Source organism: Erinaceus europaeus, chromosome 14 (genome assembly GCF_950295315.1).
Source record: "Erinaceus europaeus chromosome 14, mEriEur2.1, whole genome shotgun sequence".
Classification (NCBI taxonomy): domain Eukaryota; kingdom Metazoa; phylum Chordata; class Mammalia; order Eulipotyphla; family Erinaceidae; genus Erinaceus; species Erinaceus europaeus.
Genome location: NC_080175.1, coordinates 30,130,175 through 30,151,970, shown reverse-complemented (window position 1 = coordinate 30,151,970; position 21,796 = coordinate 30,130,175). Strand labels below are relative to the sequence as shown.

General features: G+C 43.9%; 1 protein-coding gene and 1 long non-coding RNA gene across 4 annotated transcripts; one reads left to right on the top strand and one right to left on the bottom strand.

Annotated features, from left to right (window-relative positions):
- Positions 1-1,225: 1,225 nt before the first annotated feature.
- On the top strand, positions 1,226-7,526 carry LOC132532772 (uncharacterized). 2 transcript variants are annotated; one of them, XR_009544694.1, is made up of 3 exons: positions 1,226-1,309; positions 4,961-5,021; positions 7,282-7,526. It is a non-coding gene; the product is annotated as an uncharacterized LOC132532772 (long non-coding RNA). The 2 variants fall into 2 exon arrangements; XR_009544695.1 differs by having other exon boundaries at positions 7,128-7,303.
- A 26-nt stretch (positions 7,527-7,552) lies between these two features.
- Positions 7,553-21,191, bottom strand: SLC25A28 (solute carrier family 25 member 28). 2 transcript variants are annotated; one of them, XM_007534278.2, is made up of 4 exons: positions 20,804-21,191; positions 10,635-10,863; positions 9,482-9,538; positions 7,553-8,395 (listed from the first exon to the last, which is right to left on the bottom strand). In XM_007534278.2, exons 1-4 carry the CDS (start codon positions 21,092-21,094, stop codon positions 7,878-7,880), a joined length of 1,095 nt encoding a protein of 364 aa, XP_007534340.1. In that variant the 5' UTR covers positions 21,095-21,191; the 3' UTR covers positions 7,553-7,877. The 2 variants fall into 2 exon arrangements, with proteins under 2 accessions (XP_007534340.1, XP_060027489.1); XM_060171506.1 differs by lacking the exon at positions 10,635-10,863 and having other exon boundaries at positions 20,804-21,151.
- Positions 21,192-21,796: the final 605 nt, after the last annotated feature.

Below are 21,796 nucleotides of genomic sequence, written 5' to 3'. Positions count from 1 at the left end.
ACAGAAGCCAGACCTTCAACCTTCTGCATCCCACAATGACCTTGGGTCCATACTCCCAGAGGGTTAAAGAATAGGAAAGCTATCAAGGGAGGAGATGGGATATGGAGATGTGGTGGGAATTGTGTGGAGTTGTACCCCTCTTATCCTATGGTTTTATCAATGTTTCCTTTTTATAAAAAAAAAAAAAAAGTGGAGAGGGCCAGGCAGTAGCTCAGCAGGTTAAGAGTGTACATGTCATGAAGCGCAAGGACTGGTTTAAGGATGCCGGTTCAAGCCCCTGGGGCTCCCCACGTGCAGGGGGGTCACTTCACAGTCGGTGGAGGTCTCCAGGTGTCTATCTTTCTATCTGTCTTCCCCTCCTCTCTCCATTTCTCTCTGTCCTCTCCAATAACAATGACATCAATAACAATAGCAATAATAATAACCACAACAACAATAAAACAACAAGGGCAACAAAAAGGGGGGAAATAGTCTTTAGGAGCAGTAGATTCATGTTGCAGATGTCGAGCCCCAACAATAACCCTGGAAGCAAAATAATAATAATAATAACAAAAAAAAAAAACCATGGAAGGTGGGGATAGATAGCACAATGGTTGTGCAGAGTCTCATGCCTGAGGCTTCAAAGTTCTGGGTTCAGTTGCCCACACCACCATAAGCCAGAGCTGAGCAGTGCTCTGGTAAAAAAAGAAAAACAAATGGCCTTGCCATGTTGATAGAAAAAAAATAAATGAGCTAGCACCTATCCCAGTGTCCCCAGCTGCTTGTTAATGTTTGTTTTTTCCAGAGCACTGCTCAGCTCTGGTTTATGGTGATGGGGGGGAGGGTTGAACCTGGCATGAAAGCCTGTTTGCATAACCTATTCCTCTCACCCACTGTTTATAAGGTACAGGGCTTACGCCTAACCCCCGTGCTCTCATTTCCCCAGAAAAATCTGAGTCTGACACAGCTATCCCATTGCCAACATTTAGCTTACCAAGCACCTGTTATGAATATTGAAAAGCAGGAAGTGCTGCCAAAAAGGCATGACTCTGGGCCCCAGCTTAAACAGGCTAAGGAGGCACGACCAGACGATGAGAGAGAACACACAGGGAAGTTCCATCATGCATGTCTGAGCATCACTGAGTCCTCGTGGAACTCAGGTTCCTCCTTTTCTATTTTATTTTATTTTAATTTAATTTAATTTAATTTAATTTTTGCCTGCAGGGTTATCACTGGGGCTCAGTGCCAGCACTACAGATCCACTGTTCTGGAGGCCTGTTCTTTCTTTCTGACCCATCTTGGATGGAGCTAGAAGGAAATATGTTGTGAGGTAAGTCAGGAAGACAAAGACGAGTATGGGATCATGCCATTCATAAACAGAAGTTGAGAAAGAATAGACATGGAAAAGCAAAGTAGAATTTGACTGAGTTTGGAATATTGCACTGAAGTAAATATTGCACTGAAGTAAAACAAAACAAAACAAAACAAAACAAAAACTCTGGGTGGAGGGTGAGGGTAGATTTTCAGCTTCACTATGGGGGGGTGGGGGTAGGGACACAGACTTTTGGTGGTGGGAATGGTGTTAATATATACTCCTACTAACATATAATCTTTTTTTAAATAAATTTTTAAAAAATATTTATTTATTCCCTTTTGTTGCCCTTGTTGTTTTACTGTTGTAGTTATTATTGTTGTTGTCGTTGTTGGATAGGACAGAGAAAAATGGAGAGAGGAGGGGAAGACAGAGAGGAGGAGAGAAAGATAGACACCTGCAGACCTGTTTCACCATCTGTGAAGTGACTCCCCTGCAGGTGGGGAGCCGGGGTTCGAACCGGGATCCTTATGCCGGTCCTTGTGCTTTGCGCAACCTGTGCTTAACCTGCTGTGCTACAGCCTGACTCCCACATATAATCTTATAAACCACTATTTAATCAATATAAGAAGGGAAAAATAGATTAAAAGTTTTTTTTTTCTCTTTCTTTGTCTTCGATAGGACAGAGAGAAATTGTGGGGGTGGGGGCAGGAATAGAAAGGGAGAAAGATAGACACCTGCAGGCCTGCTTCACCGCTTGTGAAACGTCCCCACTGCAGGTGAGAAGCAGGAACTTGAACCCAGGTCCTTACACTGGTCCTTCTGCATAGTACGATGTGCGCCTAACCAGGTGCACCATTGCCCAGCCCTGCCCCTCCCTTTCTAGATCACAATAGCCCCTCCATCACAAGCCTTGTCTCTAGTCTCCACCCCCCTTGCATTCCAAGTAGCTTGTCTTCTATCTGAGCAGTGGGTTGGGTCATCCCATAGACATTACTTCTGTTGTACCCCTCCCTGTGAAAGAACTGCAAGAGCTCATTAACTGCCAAGTCAAGTCCCAACTCCTCTGCCCAACTTTCTGGCTCTCCAGGATCTGACCCTCCCTGGGTGACATGACAGCCGTCTTAATGTCTGTGAAGAGCTGTCAGAGAGAAGAGGGATTAGTGTGATTCTGAGCTGCTGCAGCAGGCAGAAGGAGCCATCAAAGGTGGAAATCACAGGGTGACCCAAATGCCTCGATAGGAATAGTTCCCTTTACTTTTCAGTGTGTGTGGCTGTGGGTGGCAGAGTCAGGTGATATTTACAGAGCAGTGACAATGCCTGGGAAGCTGTGTGCAGCATGAATGGTTTCTCTACTCACCAACCCAGCCTCCACATCAGTTATAGGAAGTTTCTGATACCTTCCCCAAAACACTGCTTAGCAAGCCTCCTAAATTGTTGAATGAAAAAAGCACAAGAAACACTTCAGATTTTTAAGAAAATATCTATGATTGTTTTAACATCTCATGTTTATGTGGTAGGTTTGGGTGGGAGAAATAGGGACCAGATTAGGCAAACTCGTGTCAGCCGTGGTGGCCCCTGCTTCAAGCTAACAGAAGAGTGAGTGAGGTTCAGAACCAGGAATTGAAGCAGCACAGCAGTGACCTCTGCAGTGAGATGAGTGGCCTGAAGCAGCAGACGACCCCCTGGGAGACACGGGAGTGGGAATGGGGAACCTCTGTCAGGGCTTCAAGAGAAAGGAAGCAAGGAGACTTCTAAATAAGGACCCTGCCATCCCCAGTCAGGGTCCTTCAGTGTCAGAAGGTGGCACCACACTGTCTCCCCACTCTGCATCCAAGCTGCTGTCCTTTATGCCATGCAGGTTGCTCCTTCCATGCTGCTGTTTTTGACTATAAATTCCTGTAAAGGGGCAAAAAAAAAAAAAAAGGCTGGTGGTGGCACATCAGCTAGGCATACATATTACCATGCACAAGGACCTGGGCACTTCACGAGTGGGGAAGCAGGTCTGCAGGTATCTCTTTCTCCCTATCTCCTCCTCTCTTAATCCTATCAAATACAACAGAAGAAAAAAAAAAAGGAAAAATTGGATGGCTGCCGGGAACTGTGAATTTGTAGTATTGGCAGAGCCCCAGTGATGACCCTAGCAGCAGAAAAAAAAAAAAAAGCTGCTTTATGTTTAATGAAATGTCATGCGACTTTTTACAGAGTTGTTGATGAAAGAAAAATTAATATTGGGGAGTCAGGCAGTAGAGCAACAGGTTAAGCGCAGGTGGCGCAAAGCCCAAGGACCAGCATAAGGATCTTGGTTCGAGCCCCCAGCATCCCACCTGCAGGGGAGTCACTTCACAAGCAGTGGAACAGGTCTGCAGGTGTCTTTCTCTCCTCCTCTGTCTTCCCCTCCTCTCTCCATTTCTCTATCCTATCTAACAAAGATGACATCAGTAACAACAACAATAACTACAACAACAATAAAAAGACAAGGGCAACAAAAGGGAAAAATAAATAAAAAATTACAAAAAAGAATAAAGAAGGAAAGGAAGGAAGGAAGCGTTGGGTGCTCAAGTGTTAAGTCCTGAGTTCGATCCCCAGCAATACATGAATCAGAGTGATGTCTGGTTCTTTCTCTCTCTCCTCCTATCCCTCTCATTAATAAATAAAATATTTAAAAAAAGAAAATTTAATGTAAAAAGATAGATACTCCCTTCTATTATGTAAAAGTGGGTACTGTGTGATCTGATTTTCAAAAAAAATATCCGATTTCTCATAAATATGCATAGAAAAAATATTTGGTGTATATCAAAATATATTCTCTCAGTAATGGAATGGAGGTATTTTCTTGTTATGCTTTTAAAATTTTACTTATTTATTTTTAAAGATTTTATTTATTAACGAGAAAGATAAAAGAGAAAGAACCAGATGTCACTCCAGTACATGTGCTGCTGGGGATTGAACTCGGACATCATGCTTGAAAGTCTGGTGCTTTATCCACTGTGCCATCTCCCGGACCACTGCTTTTTAAAATTTTATAAAATGGGTATGATTCAACTTGTAGTAACTTTTACAGTATTTTTTATTCCAAATCTTTTTTAATTTACTATATTTATTTGATAGTGACAGCCAGAAATAGAGAGGAGAGACAGAGAAACACCTGCAGCCCTGCTTTCCCATTCCAGCTTTCCCTGCATTTGAGGACTGAGGACTTAAACCCAGGTCCTTGCACATGTGTGCTCAACCAGGTGTGCCACCACCTAGCCTCTAAAGTTTCTTTTTCCACTTTGATCAGTACTTGTTCTGTTTCTAAACCTCATTGTTGGTTCTGTATAATTCAGTACCTGGTGCTATATAATCTCCTATGTCCTGTCTTCTGTTATTATAAGATTGCTTCATTAATATTGGTATTGTATCACCAATTTAAAAAAGTTTTCTCCAGCCAAATAATTAAGTCATTTTTCTCTTTCTCCTCATATAGCTCTAGATAGAAATTGCCACTAGGTAGAAATTGGTAGTTATTGGATCCTCAAGTTGCTACATAAACTTCTGGCTTTCCAGAAAGGCCTTGGACTTGGGAATGTCCCAGGTGTCCACAGCACTCACTGAAATGAGATTTGGTTCCTGACCCAGGGTTCTAATCTCTCTCCTTTGTTTTTTATTTTATTTTATTTTTACCAGATCACTGATCAGCTCTGGCTTATGGTGGTGCAGGGGATTGAACCTGGGACTTGAGCCTCAGGTATGAGATGTCATATCAGACTTCAAACCCTATCAAAGCATTCTCTCTGCTCTGACAATTGTCCCAAGAGGGCCTACACAACCTAATGACTTATCCAAATTCCAAACTAACTATCCTCTAGTAGCTCAGAGACAACTGGAGTGAAAGCTCACATTCTAGTCTTGTGAACAGTAGAGCAGAGGTCTTTAGACATTCCCATTGCTTCATTCCATATCCTGCACTTGGAAAATGGTCCTTGATGCCACAACTCTTGTCCAGTTGTCCTGCCAGGCAGTAGCTCTATAAAGATGACTGCAGGGACAGGATCTGGAGAGATATCCCTTTCTCCTCATGTGTAGTAGCACTGAGGCAACTGCTTTCTCCTATTTTTACTAACAAACCCTCTACAGTGACCTCTGCAATGATTCCATCATGTTCTTTATTCCATAGACTCCAGTGATCACCATTCGCACTTATTAACATCTCTTTTCTGTCACTACATCAGAGGGGCAGCAAGCTTGGTCAAATAAAGCTCAGAACAGGAGGCCCTGCTGTTTTCTTGGCAGCTTTTTTCAAGCGCATTCAGACATGATTCTCCATAGATACTTGACAGGCTGTCAGGTGGAAGAACAAGATTTATTCTGTAACCAAATCCTAGCTTCTCAGCCCCCTGACATTGCTCTAGTCTGACACTTTTCTCCTTCTCCCTTGCCACAGTCCTGCTCTGGACCACTGTGCAGCCTTGCCTGGATTACTGTGACAGCCTCCTAACCAGTCTGCCTGCCTGTCCAGTCTTGCTCCTCTAATCCCTTCCCAGAGTTTTAACGATCTGTTTAAATTGTAAATCTCATCACACCACACCTCTCCTTAAAACCCTGTAAGGCCTGTGCATTGCCTTCAGGATAAACTCTAAACTCTTTAGCATCGCTTTTAAGTCCCAGCCTCTGCTTAACTCTCTAGCTGCATACCTTGCCCACATTGTGTCAGCCCTACCAAACCACTTGCACATGGAACCCCAAATACTTATTACCTCCAGGTCTTTGCCTATATTTCCTCTCCCCTCTTCACCAAGTAAGTGAATACCATTTCCTCCAAAAGTCTACCCCATCACTCAAAGCCAAGCTGGGTATTCTTTAATTCTGTTCTTATCTTTATTTTTTGCAGGGTATTTTCATATTCTTATATCTCTCCAAATGACTCTTTTAGGATTGCCACATGTATATGTATTTTTTGCCTCCAGGGTTATCACTGGGGCTTGGTGCCTGCAGTACGAATCCACTACTCCTGGATGCCATTTTTTCCATTTTGTTGCCCTTGTTGTAGTTATTGCTGTTGTTGTTGGATAGAACAGAGAGAAATCAAGAGATGGGGAAGACAGAGAGGGAGAGAAAAAAAAAGACACCTGCAGATCTGCTTCACTGCTTATGAAGTGATCCCCCTGCAGGTGGGGAGCCAGGGGCTCAAACTGGGATCCTTACATGGGTCCTCGCTCTTAGAGCCATGTGCGCTACTGCCCCCCATCTCTTGTCATTTTATTTTGTAATTACCTGTTTGCATGGATCCTCCTTGCCTCACGATAAGCTTTTTTGCAAGCTGGGATAACTATATTTATCATCACGTCCCCTGCATCCAACAGTTATTGAATGAGTGAATGAATGAATGACAAGCAACAAGGATGATAAATGGAAGTTTCAGGGGGGATAGATTTTTCAGTCTATACTTTAGAACCTGCTAATAACCGGTGATTAGGTATAGAGTTATCCCACGACGGAACAGATGAACCCACAGAACACAGTGAAAGCTGCTTTCCTTGAAAGTCTCTAAGCAGAGACTAAATGACCACCAGACAAGGAGCTTCATCAAGAAATAGCAGGTTGGACACACACCCTTTCTTTCTGCAGGAAGAACCAGATTCATTTTGGGGCAAGAAAGGATTAGTTCTCAGGTTGAGTCTCAATTCAGTACTCTCTGTGAGACTCTGAGCAAGTCACAGCTTCTCTAAGCTTTCCTTGCCTATAAAATAGCAGTAATAACTGTACTGACCACTTCACATACTGTGACAACCAAATGAAACTATATGTTGACGTACCTCTATGTTAAAGCACTGGGTAATCTTTCTTTTTTTAGCACCTGGTAATCTTAAGGCCTTTCAGCTTCACCAAATACTTTGCTTTGCAACTACACTAGAAAACAGAATGCCTCGTGGAAAGTTTTTCTGCTGTAGGTGGAGTTGAAAATTAAAGCAAGATCTTTATTTCTTCTGTGCCACCCACTGCTCTAGGGAGAAGGCAGCAGTGGGGGGACCAAGAGCACCTGTTTAGTCAGGATCTGTCAAAGGCCCATTGTTCCTGCCATCAGGAAGATTCCTTGCAGTCTATTACTACAAGATAAGAGGGAAGACCCCAACGACTTAAATCACCATGAAAATAAACACGGACAAAAACTAAAGACATACTCAATAAACCTTCCCCTTAGGCCCCCTGATTAATGCTAAAAGAATAGTTGACAGCATGTCACTTTCCGTTTGGCAAGATGAACCCAGTGAAATCATCTAAGTTAAAGGCTTTTTATTAGGAACCAGGGGGATGAGCTGCTTATTCCTCTATAACAGTCTAGAGCAGGTCTTCAGGCCCAGGTGGAGAGGCTGTCAAAGGTGCTGTGGTGTGCTTTGCTACAGTGGCTTAGAGCCTGGAAGGAAAAGTGGCAGCAATGGAGGTTGGCAGAAACTGGTGTTAGCCAACACACCAGCAGCCTGGGGAGAGCCCTCTGCATTTCACCTGGCTCCTCTCAAGGCTGGAACATGCCAGGAGACAGAGAACGTGGCTGGAGTGAGCAGAGTACATCCCTGTTGTCCGAAGCCCTGGTCTTGTTGTTAGTTCACTTGCCTGCCCTCCACTCTTCCTGCTGTTTAGTGATTAGGTATTTGAAGAACTCATACACAGACCACGCGATGGCTGTGGAGGGGATCTGGTAAATGACCCTAGCCTGTACCCCTCGGAAGTAGGCGGTCACCCCACCTACTTGATACACCGTCCTGAAGGCACTAGCCATGCCTGTGATATGTCCTGTAATGTTTGAGTTCAAAGCCAGGGATTCCTGGGTGTTGAGCAGTGTTTTGCAAACGTCCAGTGGGGTTGTGACAGCAGCGGCTACAGCTCCTGCACAGGCTCCGGAGAGGACATGGGAGCTGGGGTTGTACCGTCTCTGGGGGTTAAAGTGCTCTTGCAGGAATTCATAGGTCATGAAGTGAATGGCTTGGAAGGGAACGTTCATGGTTAGCTGCGTGGTATAGCTGCGGTAAAAGGCTCGGGCCCCTTCATTCTGCCACACTTCGCGTACACAGTCTTTCACCCGGTGGTATGGTGAGTTGTACATCTGCATCCTCTGCTTCACCACTGGAGGTTCCATTAATAAGAAATGGCAGCAGCATCCAATGGAAAGGAGAGAGAAAAAAGTAGATGCCAGCTGTAGATTAGCCTCGTAAGTAATTCCCCACCCCCCATATACACACCAGGCGATAGGAGAGGGTTTGTAAAGAGCTAAAAATAATGCACCCACTTCCAACAGAATTTCTTCTTTTTTTCCAACAGGATTTATTTACAGCTCAGCGATTTAAATACACAGGGTAGGTCTATGGCTTTAGAGACTCCAGAGTTTCCTTCAAATAAAACAGCTACCCACTATCGTTCTCTTACTCTTTCCTAAATCCCAGGACAAGAAATTGCTCACGGTGGCAATGAAAATTATGAGCCTGATTCCCTAACAATATTAATATAGGTGCTGCTGTATCTAACTTTTCCAACATAAGGATGAAGATCTTCCCATTGGAAAGGAAGAAGTGTTGCAATGCTACCAAAAAGAAAACAAAATTCTTAGCCAAGAAGTAGAGCATCTCCTACTCCCTTGAGTAGTTAATAGTATGAGCTCAGGATCTCCAGTGAAGGTTTGTCCCTCTCCCTGACCTGGCCCTGCACAGACAGGTGAAGAACTGGAACTGAAGGAATATAGCAATGATGCTTTTCATTCATATTTGTTTCCATATCTCATGCTCCAAATGAAAAACCAAGGTCCAAACTTAATGCAGGAACTGAACTTTACAACCTGACCCTTTCATTCCTATCTTAACTACTTTCATTCAAATGTCAAAATCCATCTTTACCTCTTAGAAGAAATGCAACTAAAACACTAAATTTTCAGGTAAAAATTAAATCCACTGCAAAGGGGACTTCCAAGAAGATTCTGGGAATAGGCTAAGCAGAGTCTTATCTTTCTTTCATAGAAGCCCCAAAGATGATTTAGACCTCAAATATGCTTCCTGTTCAAGGAGCATCTAAGTACAGACAACATGGAGGGAGCACCCTCTAGTGGTGAGACCAGTGGTATGGCAGGATTTCCCACCAAAAGATATTTTTGTAAACTGGAAACAAGGGGAAAGTCCAAGATATAGTTCCCAGTAGAGGGAAAGATTAAGGCATCATTACCTTCTGCTGGATTCATGGCCGCATCATGAAGTAACGTCGCCACACATCCGGCTGTACCTGCAGAGGAGAAAACAACTGCCACATGTAAGGCCAGGAGAGGGCTGATTCACTGAGGCCCCAGAGTGAGGGGAGTGGTCGTGCAAACCACAGCAGGGTGGGGAAATGCTCAAGATGGGAACCCCACTCCTCTTCAACTTCTGAAGGTATTTGTTCCCACCAGCACAGTAAGATGATCAATCTATATTCCACCTTTATGATAGTAAGGTCAAGAAGAATCATAAACAGCCCAGATGATACCAATATATTTCTGTGAGAAAATGCAGTTCACGGCCCAGATAGGGAGCAGATGCACTGCTGCCAAGGGGTGTAGCACACCAGCACATCCCCTCCATAGGAAGAACAGGAAGGTCAGATCTTCACTACAGCATCTCACCTTCTACCCACCTGCCTTTATGTTACCCAACCCACATCCAAACCCTAACCTCTAACCCACATCCAAACCCTAACCTCTATCCATTTAAGCCTTTCCTTCACACAGTGGACCTTCCTTCAGACACTGAAGGACAGTATCCCTCACCTTCTCCTCTCAATTTGGCTTTCAGCCTGAATCTCCAGACTGCTATCCCTTACTTCTACACAATCTCCAACTCTCTGGCTGTACAGAAATCCCTTGCCCACATCTAAGGCCTCGTCATGTCCTCCATGACACAAACTGGCTCTTGGTCGGTTGGGCTCCTGAAAAGGTGAGGTGAAGAGCTGAAGCTCCATTAGTGTCTTCCTTGGGTGTCTGGTTCACCTGGGTCACCTCCAATCCTGTCCCAAGGAATAGGAAACCGCCCGACTATCATCAAGAAATATACAACGGGGCAGTTCAATGTGTCTCCCCATTACCAGGGCATTAGAAGTTGACAAGAGGAAAAAGTCAGGCTGATAGGTAAGGGAAGATATTGTGACCCTTTGCTGAGATACCCTGAAGAAGAGGTGGGGTTGAAGCAGCCCGTTGTCTGGGAATAAAGGGTTTAAAAGTCCCTCCCCTAAAATCTGCCTACCCTAGCCCAAAGCTTCAGCTCCAAACCATGCTGAGACTGGAAAGCACTGACAGCAGCAAAGCCCAAAGAGTTGGGAAAGTGGGGGAACCAGGAAGGCTCAATACCATTGGCAATATGGCTATTGCCCCCAGGGTGGATTACATCACTCAGTGTCTTTTTTAACTTTTCGTAGCAGGCAAAATAGAGGGCGTGGGCAGGCCCTGCCCCAGTTGCTGTGACATTAAGGCCTCGCATGGGCCTCCATAGGCCCTCTGTTCTTATAATCCTCCAAAGGGCCTCCAACACATTGCGATAGCGGGCTGCTGGGTCAGGCTGTAGGCTCTGCATCCGGGTCTGAAATTAGAGAAAGAAATTGCAGTGTCAGTGATGCAGATTTCTTGCCCAACCTCAGCACTGTCTCTGGCCCTGGGCAGATCTTCTCTGTGGAACCGTGCCAGTGTGTAGGAGTCAGAACTGGAATCTAGTCTTCCTTCCATCCAAGTCTATATTCAGTCTTTCCAAGTCTTGGCCACTTTTTAATTTTTTTTTAAGTCATCTAGGACCCTAAGGTGGAATAATAGTATTTTTCCTGAATATATCACCACTTAGTGGGTTTCCCTGGAACTCCAAAATGATTCTTAGCCCCAGAAACAAATGTCAAGCATGTATTGCAGAAGTTGCTTTTGTGCATTAATAAATTCAGGCCAAGTGTTCTTTGTTAAATAAGCTCTAAAGCCAAGTAGTGCATATACTTCTACAACAAGCTTTGTGCATTGTTCTAAACACTAATCTAGGGTCCTGCTTCTTAACCACATACTACATTGACTAATGAAGTGATGGGTCCTCTTTTGATATATATACTTGATAACCTCAAGTGACTTGGCATCAACATCTGGGTCTACAAATTAAAGTCTTGGCAGAAAGAGCATTCCTAATCAATGCTGCTCTAGGGCGCAGTTGGTGGTGTACCTGGTTAAGTGCTGGGTTCAAACCCCCCAGACCCCGCTTGCAGGGGGGAACTTCATAAGTGATGAAGTAGTGCTGCAGGTGTCTATCTGCCTCTCTCTTAAACTTTGATTTTTAAAAAAATTATCTTTATTTGTTTATTGGATAGAGTCAGTCACAAATTGGGGGGATAGAGAGGGAGAAAGAGAGACACCTGTACCATTTGAAAAGCTTTTCTCCTTGAAGGTGGGGACTGGGGGCTCTTACCAGGGTCCTAGTGGATTGTAACATGTGTGTTCAACCAAGTGAGCCACCACTCAGCTCCTCCCTTCTTCCCCCTTTTTTTGTCCCTCCCTCCTTCCTTTCTCTCTCTATTTCTGTCTCTAGCCAAAATAAATAAAATAAACAAAAATATAAATAAGTAAGTAAGTACTGGTGTATTGCACCAAAGTAAGACTCTGGGGTGGGGAAAGATTCAGGTACTGGAACATGAAGGCAGAGGAGGACCCAGACGGGGTTAGACTGTTATGTGGAAAAATGAGAAATGTGTGGTCTGGGAGGTGGCGCAGTGGCTAACGCACTGGATTCTCAAGCATGAGGTCCTGAGTTCAATCCCTGGCAGCACATGTACTGGAGTGATATCTGGTTCTTTTTCTCTCTGTCCTTCTATCTTCATGAATAAATAAATAAAATATTAAAAAAAAGAAAACTGAGAAATGTTATACATGTACAAACTACTATATTTTACTGAAAACCATTAATCCCCCCAATAAAGAAAAAAAGAAAAGGAAAAATAAATAAATAAATAAATAAATGCTGTCCTAATTTATTGGGAAGGTTTACCCTGAAATTTGAAAGTGGAAATCAATCATGTATCTGAGACTGTAGGTGCTTTCAGATTTCTATATCTAAATTCATCAAATTTCAATTGTCATCAGGAATAAAATCAGTCCCAGTGAAATTTCATCTGTACAGGATTCAACAATTAGAATGAGATTATATGATAGGCACTTTATATATTATTCCTGGGTAAAATTTTATTGAAATTTGGGGAATGATTTTTATTTCAACTCTTCTCCAAATCACAGACCTTATATCCAAAGGGTATGTCTTCCAGTGAAGATCTCATCTACTGATCCACTTCTAGGCTGAAGTGGCATGAAAACCAGCAGATAATATAAAACCAATGTCCAGTGTCTGGAACACAGGAGGCACTGAAGAGTCGTTTGTTGAATAAATGAAGGAATGAATCTTAGTCTGCATCAATTCACAAACGGTAGGTCACTAGAGAGCCAATAGAGACCTATGATGTCCAAGTTTAAGTGCCTACTTCAATGAAATCACTGGATTCAATCTGAATTTAAAAGCATGACCCTTCGACTTGGCCATCTAGAGTCCAAGAATGCCTCACTTCTAAAGACCATGGGACAAAAGAAACTAACCAGTTTAACAAGTCCTGGTTAGTTTTGAGTAATCCACATTCTTTTAGGTATAACCTTCTGCCTGCTACCAAGAACTGACAGTTTTAAAATAGTGAATTACTATAACTTCAAGTCAGAAACACACAGCATCATTTCTCATGATTTGACATTCTTTTCTACTTCTCAAAAAGAAATTCGTGAAATGTGGAGAAAAAGTAACTTAGGAGTGGGGCTAGATAGCATAATGGTTATGCAAAGAGACTCTTATGCCTGAGAATCCAAAGTCCCAGGTTCAATTCCCCATACCACCATGAACCAGAGTTAAGCAGTGCTTTGGTATAAAAAAAAACTTTAAAGAAAAGTAAGTTAGGGGAGTTGGGCAGGATCGCAGTAGGTTAAGTGCACGTGGCGCAAAGCACAAGAACCAGTTTAAGGATCCCAGTTGGAGATCCCGGTTTAAGCTCCTGGATCCCCACCTGCAAGGGGGGGGGGGGTCCCCTTCACAGGTGGTGCAGGTCTGCAGGTATCTTTCTCTCCCTCTCTCTGTCTTCCCCTCCTCTCTCCATTTCTCTCTGCCCTATCTAACGATGACATCAATAACAACAACAATAAAAAAACAAGGGCAACAAATGGGAAAATAAATAAATATAAATTTTTTTTTTAAAAAGTAAGTCAGTTACTCTATTGGTAGGAATGCAAACTGATGCAGTCCTTAAGTAAAAATGGAAACACTTTATGATCCTGCAATAACATTCCTTAGTATACATCCAAAGGCCATGAAAACACTAATTCAAAAGGACATATGCACACCTATATTTATGGTTGCTTTATTCACGACTGCCAAGGAGTAGAAACTACCTAAATGCCCGTCGACAGTGACTGGATGAAGAAATTAAAAAAAAATTATTATCTTTATTTATTGGATAGAGACAGCCAGAAATTGAGAGGGAAGGGGGAGAGAGACAGAGAGACACCTGCAGACATGCTTCACCACCTGTAAAACTTCCCCTTTGCAGGTGAGGACCCGGGGCTCAAACCAGGGTCTTGCGCATTGTAACATGTGCACTCAACCAGGTGCACCACCACCTAGCCCCCTGAATGAAGAAATTATGGGGGATATATCTATAGGTATATAGATATATACATGCATTCAATGGAATACTACTCTGCAGTTAAAGATGATATTGTGTCCTTCAGGACAAAATGGATGGAACTGGAGGTGATTAAGCTTATTAGCAAAGTAAGGAGGTGAAACGACAACTACCAGATGGTTTCACCGGTATGTGGAATATAGGGAACTGAAATACATGAACTTGAAGAAAAAAAAGTGGTGGGGTTGGGTGGTGGCACACCTGGTTGAGCACACATTACAATGCACAAGGACCCAGGTTCAAGCCCCAGGTCCCCATCCACAAGGTGGAAGCTTCACAAGCTGTGAAGTAGTGTTGCAGGTGTCTCTCTGTCTCCCTCTCCATTTCTGGCTATCTCTATCCAATAAATAAAGATAAAGAAAAAATTTTTAAGTGGTCAAACTGTCTCTTAAGATTTTGTGAAAACTATAGTGGTTATTATGAGGGGATGTAGCACATAACTTTAGCGGTGAATGCAGTATGGAATGGCACCCCTGTAATCTTATAGTCATGTAAACCATTATTAAATGACCAATAAATAAGAGAAATCCATACATTTCTAGTAAAGGATGTACTTACTGATATTTCACATGGGGTTGGGAAGGCACGGCGGCATATAAAGTCTATTAGAGTTGTTGCGAGACTAAAGGTCTTTGCTGGCTGTGGCTATTAATAAGATAAGCAAGGCCTGGTGACTTTAAAGTTATGCTTTTTTAAAATAATATGTTTTATTTATTTCTGGATAAAAATAGATGAAATCTCTAAGAATTTGTGAATAACCTCTAATCTAAAAGTAAAAAATTACTTCCTGGATCTGAAGAAAAGCCTAATTGGATAGTGGGGAGGTACATGGTTTGGGGAAGGACAAGCCACATTTGAGTCCAAAAGCCTGAGTTTGAGCCCCAGCTTTGCTAAACATGTGCCTATGCTTATGTCATTTTAACCATTGCTCTCTTTTGACATGAGACTACAAATCCCTACAAAAGGACTATTGTGGGAATTCAGGGAGTTAAGATATAGAAGGGGCCTGGTGGTGGAACACCTGGTGTATATGTTACAATGCACAAGGACCTGGGTTTGAGCCCCACCAGTCCCCACTTGTGGGGGAAAGGCTTTGTGAGTGGTAAAACAGTGTTAGAGGTGTCTCTTTGTCCCTCTCTATCTCCCTATCCTTTCAATTTCTGGCTGTCTCTATCCAATAAAAATATAATAATATAATAATAATATATATATATATATAAAATCACTGGTAATTTATGGTGCTAGAAGTAAAAATTTTTATTGGATTGAAATGATTCTTGGGAATATGACTTCATATCTTAAAACTGACAAGTCATGGCAATGCTGTCTTTGTAAAAGTCGTTTCACAACTGTGCATGGGGGAACTAATTAGTTTTAACCACAAATAAACTGGGTTTAATTTTGTGTTCCCTCCCCCCCCACATACACACCCCATGGCTATAGTGATTTATCTGTTCAGCTACTCATCTGAAGGTCATGTTTAATGACAAGCACTACTATGAAATTCTGTGCTGTGTGTGGTTCTTGAAAACTGCTTTTAGAAGAGAGTACAGGGAAGGTTTGGGAATCATGACTATGCCTCTTAAACTATATGACCTTGGGCAAGTTACTTAACTTGCCTTTTTCATTAGTAAAATAATGAAAAAAGGTGTCTATTTAATGATATCTGGTCTCAGTTGATTAAAAATAACTCCACAGACCCAGAGACAGCTAGGCCTTGGTAGAGCATGCCCAGAGTTCAAGCCCAGGCATCACATGGAAGCAACACAAGGAGCACTGTTTAAAAGGCAAAGTGTACTGTGGGATCTGACTTCTGTTTCTCCATCTCTCCTCTCTCAGAAAAAGAGAGAAAGGTGGCTTGAAGAAACCCTTTAGCATTGGCACGCCTTGGTGCGAGGCTGAAAAAAAAAAATCAACTTCTCAGGTAGGGGAAGATAACATAATGAGTATGCAAAGGGACTCAGGGGCTCTCCTGCCTGAGGCTCCCAAGTTCCAGGTTCAGTCCCCTACACCACCATAAGCCAAAGCTGAGCAGTGCTCTGGTTAAAAAACATTCTCAAAATTTAATGGGCACTTTCATCATTCCCCCATTCAAATTACTAATGAGATGTGAAATGATAGTTTCTGAGATTATTTCAAATCGCAAACTAATAAACATAAAGCATGTCAGAACTTGGTAAACTGCTATTAAATAATTATTATATGCAAGAAAATAAACCCATTATTTCCATTTCCTAACCTTTATAACCACTTACATCTAAAGTTAAGAGATCTATTTACCTCTGGTCTTTTTTTAAAAAAAATATTTATTTTATTTATTCCCTTTTGTTGCCCTTGTTGTTTTATTGTTGTAGTTATTATTGTTGTTGTCATTGTTGGATAGGACAGAGAGAAATGGAGAGAGGAGGGGAAGACAGAGAGGAGGAGAGAAAGATAGACACCTGCAGACCTGCTTCACCGCCTGTGAAGCGACTCCCCTGCAGGTGGGGAGCCGGGGTTCCAACCGGGATCCCTATGCCGGTCCTTGTGCTTTGCGCCACCTGCGCTTAACCCGCTGCGCTACAGCCCGATTCCCTTTCCTCTGGTCTTTAAGGAGCATTAGCGGTAGTGGGTACTCAGATGAACTTAAGAAGTGATCTGGGGACTGGGTGGTGACATACCCGTTACAGCACACACATTATAATGCACTAGGACCCAGGTTCAACTCACTGGTCCTCAGCTGCAGAGGGAAAGTTTCATGAGCAGTGAAGCAGTGCTTTAGGTATCTCTGTTTCCCTACCTTCCTCTTCCCTCCAATAAATATCTCTATTATCACTACCCAATAAATAAATAAAATACTAAAGCGCAGCAGTAGAAGCAGCAATCTGACTGCTTTGGGTTGAAAGCCTCCGAAGTCTAGAAAAGGAAAGCCTGGATCTACTTGGGTTCCTAAATATCCCTATTGTGACTAGGAAGTAGCTGGCTGAATAACTATGATCTGGGGAGGCTATGCTGACTTCCCATGTCCTTCCCCAGGATATTTTAAGTCAACTTGACCCTGATAAGTAGCTGAGGGTGTACAGATTTGCATGCCAAGAAGAAATGTCAGTTTTTTTTTTTTTTCTTTTACCAGAGCACCACTCAGCTCTGGCTTGTGGTGGTGTGGGGGATTGAACCTGGGACTTCCGAGCCTCAGGCATGAAAGTCTTTTTGCATAACCATTATGCTATACCCCCACCCTGCAATGTCAGTTTTCATTTGAAAATAGTGTGGCTGCCCCTAAGGCGCCAGCAGGGGTACCTGCTTCCTGTCTCATGGCATCATCCATTTTTGGTAAGAGGAAGAATGGTGGCCTAGACACAAGTAAACTGGTAAGTACTTTCTAAAGGAAGAAGCTTAAATTTTACTTTGTCTGTACAATAGTGTCTAACATACTTACTGCCACTAAGTCCCAGTGATTGCACCTAGTTCTTTCCTCTATGCATGTGAGTACCAGTATCAATGACAAATGAAAGTGATTCTTCTGAAACCAGCTTCTCTGTCTTTGAAGACTTCCAAGTATTTTTCCTTTAGATCAATGACTTCTTTCCTTAATGTGGGGCTTTTGGCTATAACTGTAATGTTTTATGACTTTTTTTTCAAAAATAAAAACCTCAAGGCTTATGTAGATGATTAAGAACTGTTCTTCAAAACAGTAACCTTGGAAGGTTAGCAGCGGTTTAGTCCAGCAATGCTGTTGTTATGCAAAACATTTTTGGAACTTCTCTTTTACAAGCTTCCCACAATGGGTTTACCAGCCTCAGGAGTATAGTGTTCTCCTGGCTTTCACTCTCCACCTTTCTGGTCCTACCTCATCTTTGAGATAATCAAATTAGTACAGCCCAATCAGCATTCCTCATTTTTATTTCCCACATTTTAAAAAAAAAAATCAACTCAGAACTGAAGAGATAGCATAATGGTTATGCAAAAAGACTTTCATACCTGAGGCAGCAAAGTCCCACTTTCAATCCCAGCACCACCATAAACATGACTTAAATAGCTGAATAGTGCTCTGGATATATATATATATATATATATATATATATATATATATATATATATATTCCATCTTGTCTGAGGACACTAATTTGCTCCTTTTAAGGATATACAACCAGGGTCAGGTGGTGGCGCACCTGGTTAAGTGCACACGTTACAATGCACAATGACCTAGATTCAAGCCCTGGGTTCCACCTTCAGGGGAAAAGCTTCCCAAGTGGTGAAGTAGGGCTGCAGGTGTCTCTGTCTCTTTCCCTCTCTCTGTTTCCCCCTCCCTTCTCAATTTCTTTATCTCTATCAAATAATCAAAATAAATAAATAAATGAAAAGTATATTATTATTAACTGAAATATGAGATCTCGGGTAATAATGAAATATTGCAAGTCATATTGGACTTTATATCTAAAAGTAATTACTAGAGAATATAATAAAAGATATAGTGGAAAGAAAATATTTCAAGATGAAAAATAACTACATAAAGATACAAATTCTTGGGGCTGGGTGGTGGTGCACATGTTGCAGTGCACAATGACCTGGGCTTAAGTCCCCAGTCCCCACCTGCAGAGGGAAACATTGCTAGTGGTGAAACAGTGCTGTAGGTGTCTCTCTCTCTCCCCAGTAATAATATTTTTAAAAGTTCTTTTAAAAAAGTATATACAACCAAATATTTTAGGGTCATTTCTAACAGAAAAATTTATAAAATATCTATAGCAACAAGAAAAATTTTTATATATACATATGCATATATACATATACACACACACATACACATATATGTATAAAGTACAGAAATGGCCTCCCAAGGTAGTGGGGCAAAACTTACATGCATAAGTCTTAGTGATATTTCCACATCACCTTATTAGTTTCTATTTTCAAAGTCATTAATAATTGTTGTTCTTCCTTATCTCTTTTTCATTTGATACCCACCCATCCTGACACCCAGCACCCTAGATTCTGTACTCTACTCACAATCTATGTAAAGTGAAGTCATACTGCAGTCAGGGCATATTAACTTTCTGTCATTCAACATACATCCTATTACATAAATATGTGAATTATTTATTATTTATTTTTCCTTTTGTTGCCCTTGTTTTTATTGTTGTAGTTATTATTGTTGTTGTTATTGACGTCATCGTTGTTGGATAGGACAGAGAAATGGAGAGAGGAGGGGAAGACAGAGAAAAGGAGAGAAAGACACCTGCAGACCTGCTTCAGGGCTTGTGAAGCAATGACCCTGCAGGTGAGGATCCTGGGGCTGGACCCAGGATACTTATCCAGGTCCCTGCGCTTTGCGCCACGTGCGTTCAACCCCACTGCGCTACCGTCCGACCCCCATATCTTAATTTTTAAACTTGTATTTATCCATCTAATATTCCATTATTGTAGGGGCATTCTTTCAATTCTCTAATGGGTCTGTCTACTTCTATTGCTCCCAATTAACAAAGGTATTTATATTCTAATGCTTTTGGCAAGTGCACTGACCAATTTAAGTGGGCATTGCCTTGCTTGGAGTTTCACCTTACAACATGCCAGATTACTCTTACCAATTCAGTGTCATTTACAAAGCTTTCTGAACAGTTCCCCCTTTTCCTCATCCACATTACTAAGAAAAATGTAAGATGGTACTGGAAAGAGGAAGAAGAAAAAGAAAATGCCGTTGCATTTCCCAAGTTGATATTACTCTCTTTTTGAAATGTGGTGGGCCGCAAGGCCTCACCCACGCAAGGTATGTGCTGTACTTGAGTCACTTTCTTGCCCTACTCTTTTTAATTAATATGCAACATTTTCTTAGTTTGAGAAGATGTCTCCCCAAGAGCTGTGAGGCTGTCATCCCATTACTACTCTAAATGTGTAAAGAAGGCTGTAACAGACTTGGTCATTTTGTGTAATCGGCCTGCGTGGCTGTGGGTGCAACTAGTTTTACTTTCACATCAATCGTGCCCCGCCGGTGCTCTCCTTTCATTTTCCTGGACTCACATCTGCTTTCCAGTGTCACCACGCTGCTGCTCTAAACAACTTCCCCCTTTCTGGCTGGCTCAAGTTGCAAAAGAAATGCCTGGTCAGTCCCCCCTCTCCTTTAGGAGCCGCTATGTTCCCTGTAAATACACAGTTCTAATCTCAGTTTGATTTTCACAGTCAGGAAATAGGTGGGTTACCATGCTTGCTGCACAGAGAAACCGAAACCTCTTCCCGAGCAAGGTCTTTCCCACACTATTTGCAGCCAGACACTGAATCCTGGCTGCACAGGGATTTCCAACCACCTGTACTAAGCAAATCCTTTATCTAGCCGAGACACAGACCCCAGATTCGGGTTCCTGCCCTATCACGGCTCTCAGGAAAAAGACAGAGCAAGGAGTGGGCCAGAACACTGGCCCAAGAGCATGTCACACCACCAGGATCTGCAAGGCTTGATTCACGCCAGTTGGCTGCATCTTAAACAAGTTAGTAGCACTTGCCGGCTCCCACCCCACCCCACCCCACGGCTGTGGAGCCCCGGCCGAGACCTGGAGCTTCAGCTGGCACAGTCCTCGCCGAGAAGTCACGATTCAGCTCCGAGGGTTAGAAATGAGTGCTGCGACCTGACTGCATCAGCCCCCAGCCGGGACCTTGCTTGCACGAAGCCTGGGTGGGAACGGGCTGTGGCGGCGGGAGTTGGGGAGAAAGCCTAGTCGGCTCCGGATCACGGTCGGAGTTCTGGCTCGGGACAGGACCCGGTCGTCAGGTCAGCCCTAGGTAAGGTTCGAAACCCGGTCCAGATCTCACCTTGACGCAGTCGATGGGATACATCACACAGTGCTCCAGGATCCCCGCCACGGCGCCAGCCACCATGTGCGTGGTGACAGTGGCTCCAGCCGGCAGCGCCTCGTAGTCTGGGCCGGAGTCCGGATCCTGCCGAACCGGGGGCCTGCAGGCCCCGGCCTCCCCGCCGCCGGCTCCCCGGCCCACGCCCCGCTGCAGCCACCCGTCCAGCAGCGCAGACTCTCCGGGGCTCCGCCCCGGCCCAGCCGCCGGCCCTCCCGCCACACCGCCAGCACCCCGCCCCTCCAACTCCATCCACCCCGGCCAGCTGCGGCGCACACCCCGGCCGCCGCTGCCGCCGCCCCCAAGTCCCGTAGAGTCCGCCTCAGGCGCGGCCCGGTGAGCCCGGGGCCTCCGGCTCCCGCTTGGCCCCGTGGATACGCCCCTCGGTCCGCCATTGGTGAAGCCTCCAAGGTAGCCCCGCCCTCTGGGTGATGTAAATACCAAGACGTCCGCGGTATTAGCGAAACTGCCTGTCATTCCTCCGCCAGCCCGCGTTCCGATCGCTTAGATTCCACCCCTTCGCCTTTGATCTTAGAAGCTTCTTGTTTATTGGTCACTGATTGGCCAACATGTCCAACCAGCCCGCCCCCGGCTTTCCCGGGAGGGCGGGAGAAACAGAAAGCTCAGCGTTGATAGGCTCAGGTATTCTGGGTATTTTGGCTGCGGCCATTGGTCCGCACCACATCGGGATCCGATTGGCTACTGGAAGAGAGCCAGGTACCCAAGAGCGAGGGACACCGCTTTGGTTCCCCAGTCCGCTGCCTTTGGCCATTAGGGTGCACCGTGGGGGCGGTGCCAGGCCTTGAAGGTCAAACCGCTGTGGGCAGCCGTTGGGATCCGCGCTCGAGCGCCCCCCCCAACATGCAGAGAAGCGCTAGTCACCCGCGGGAGAGCTCTATTCCCGCGGGATCTCGGGCCGGCGCGAGGTGGAGCGGGCCTGAGCCGGGCAATCCC

Bases quoted from the DNA above. Each gene is read 5' to 3' on its own strand.
- SLC25A28 (XM_007534278.2), bottom strand. From the start codon at position 21,094: ATGGAGTTGGAGGGGCGGGGTGCTGGCGGTGTGGCGGGAGGGCCGGCG. The intron at 10,864-20,803 runs GTGAGATCTGGA...CTCTAATTTCAG, and splicing joins ATCCCATCGACTGCGTCAAG to ACCCGGATGCAGAGCCTACA. The intron at 9,539-10,634 runs GTATTGAGCCTT...TCTCCTCTGCAG, and splicing joins CAATAGCCATATTGCCAATG to GTACAGCCGGATGTGTGGCG.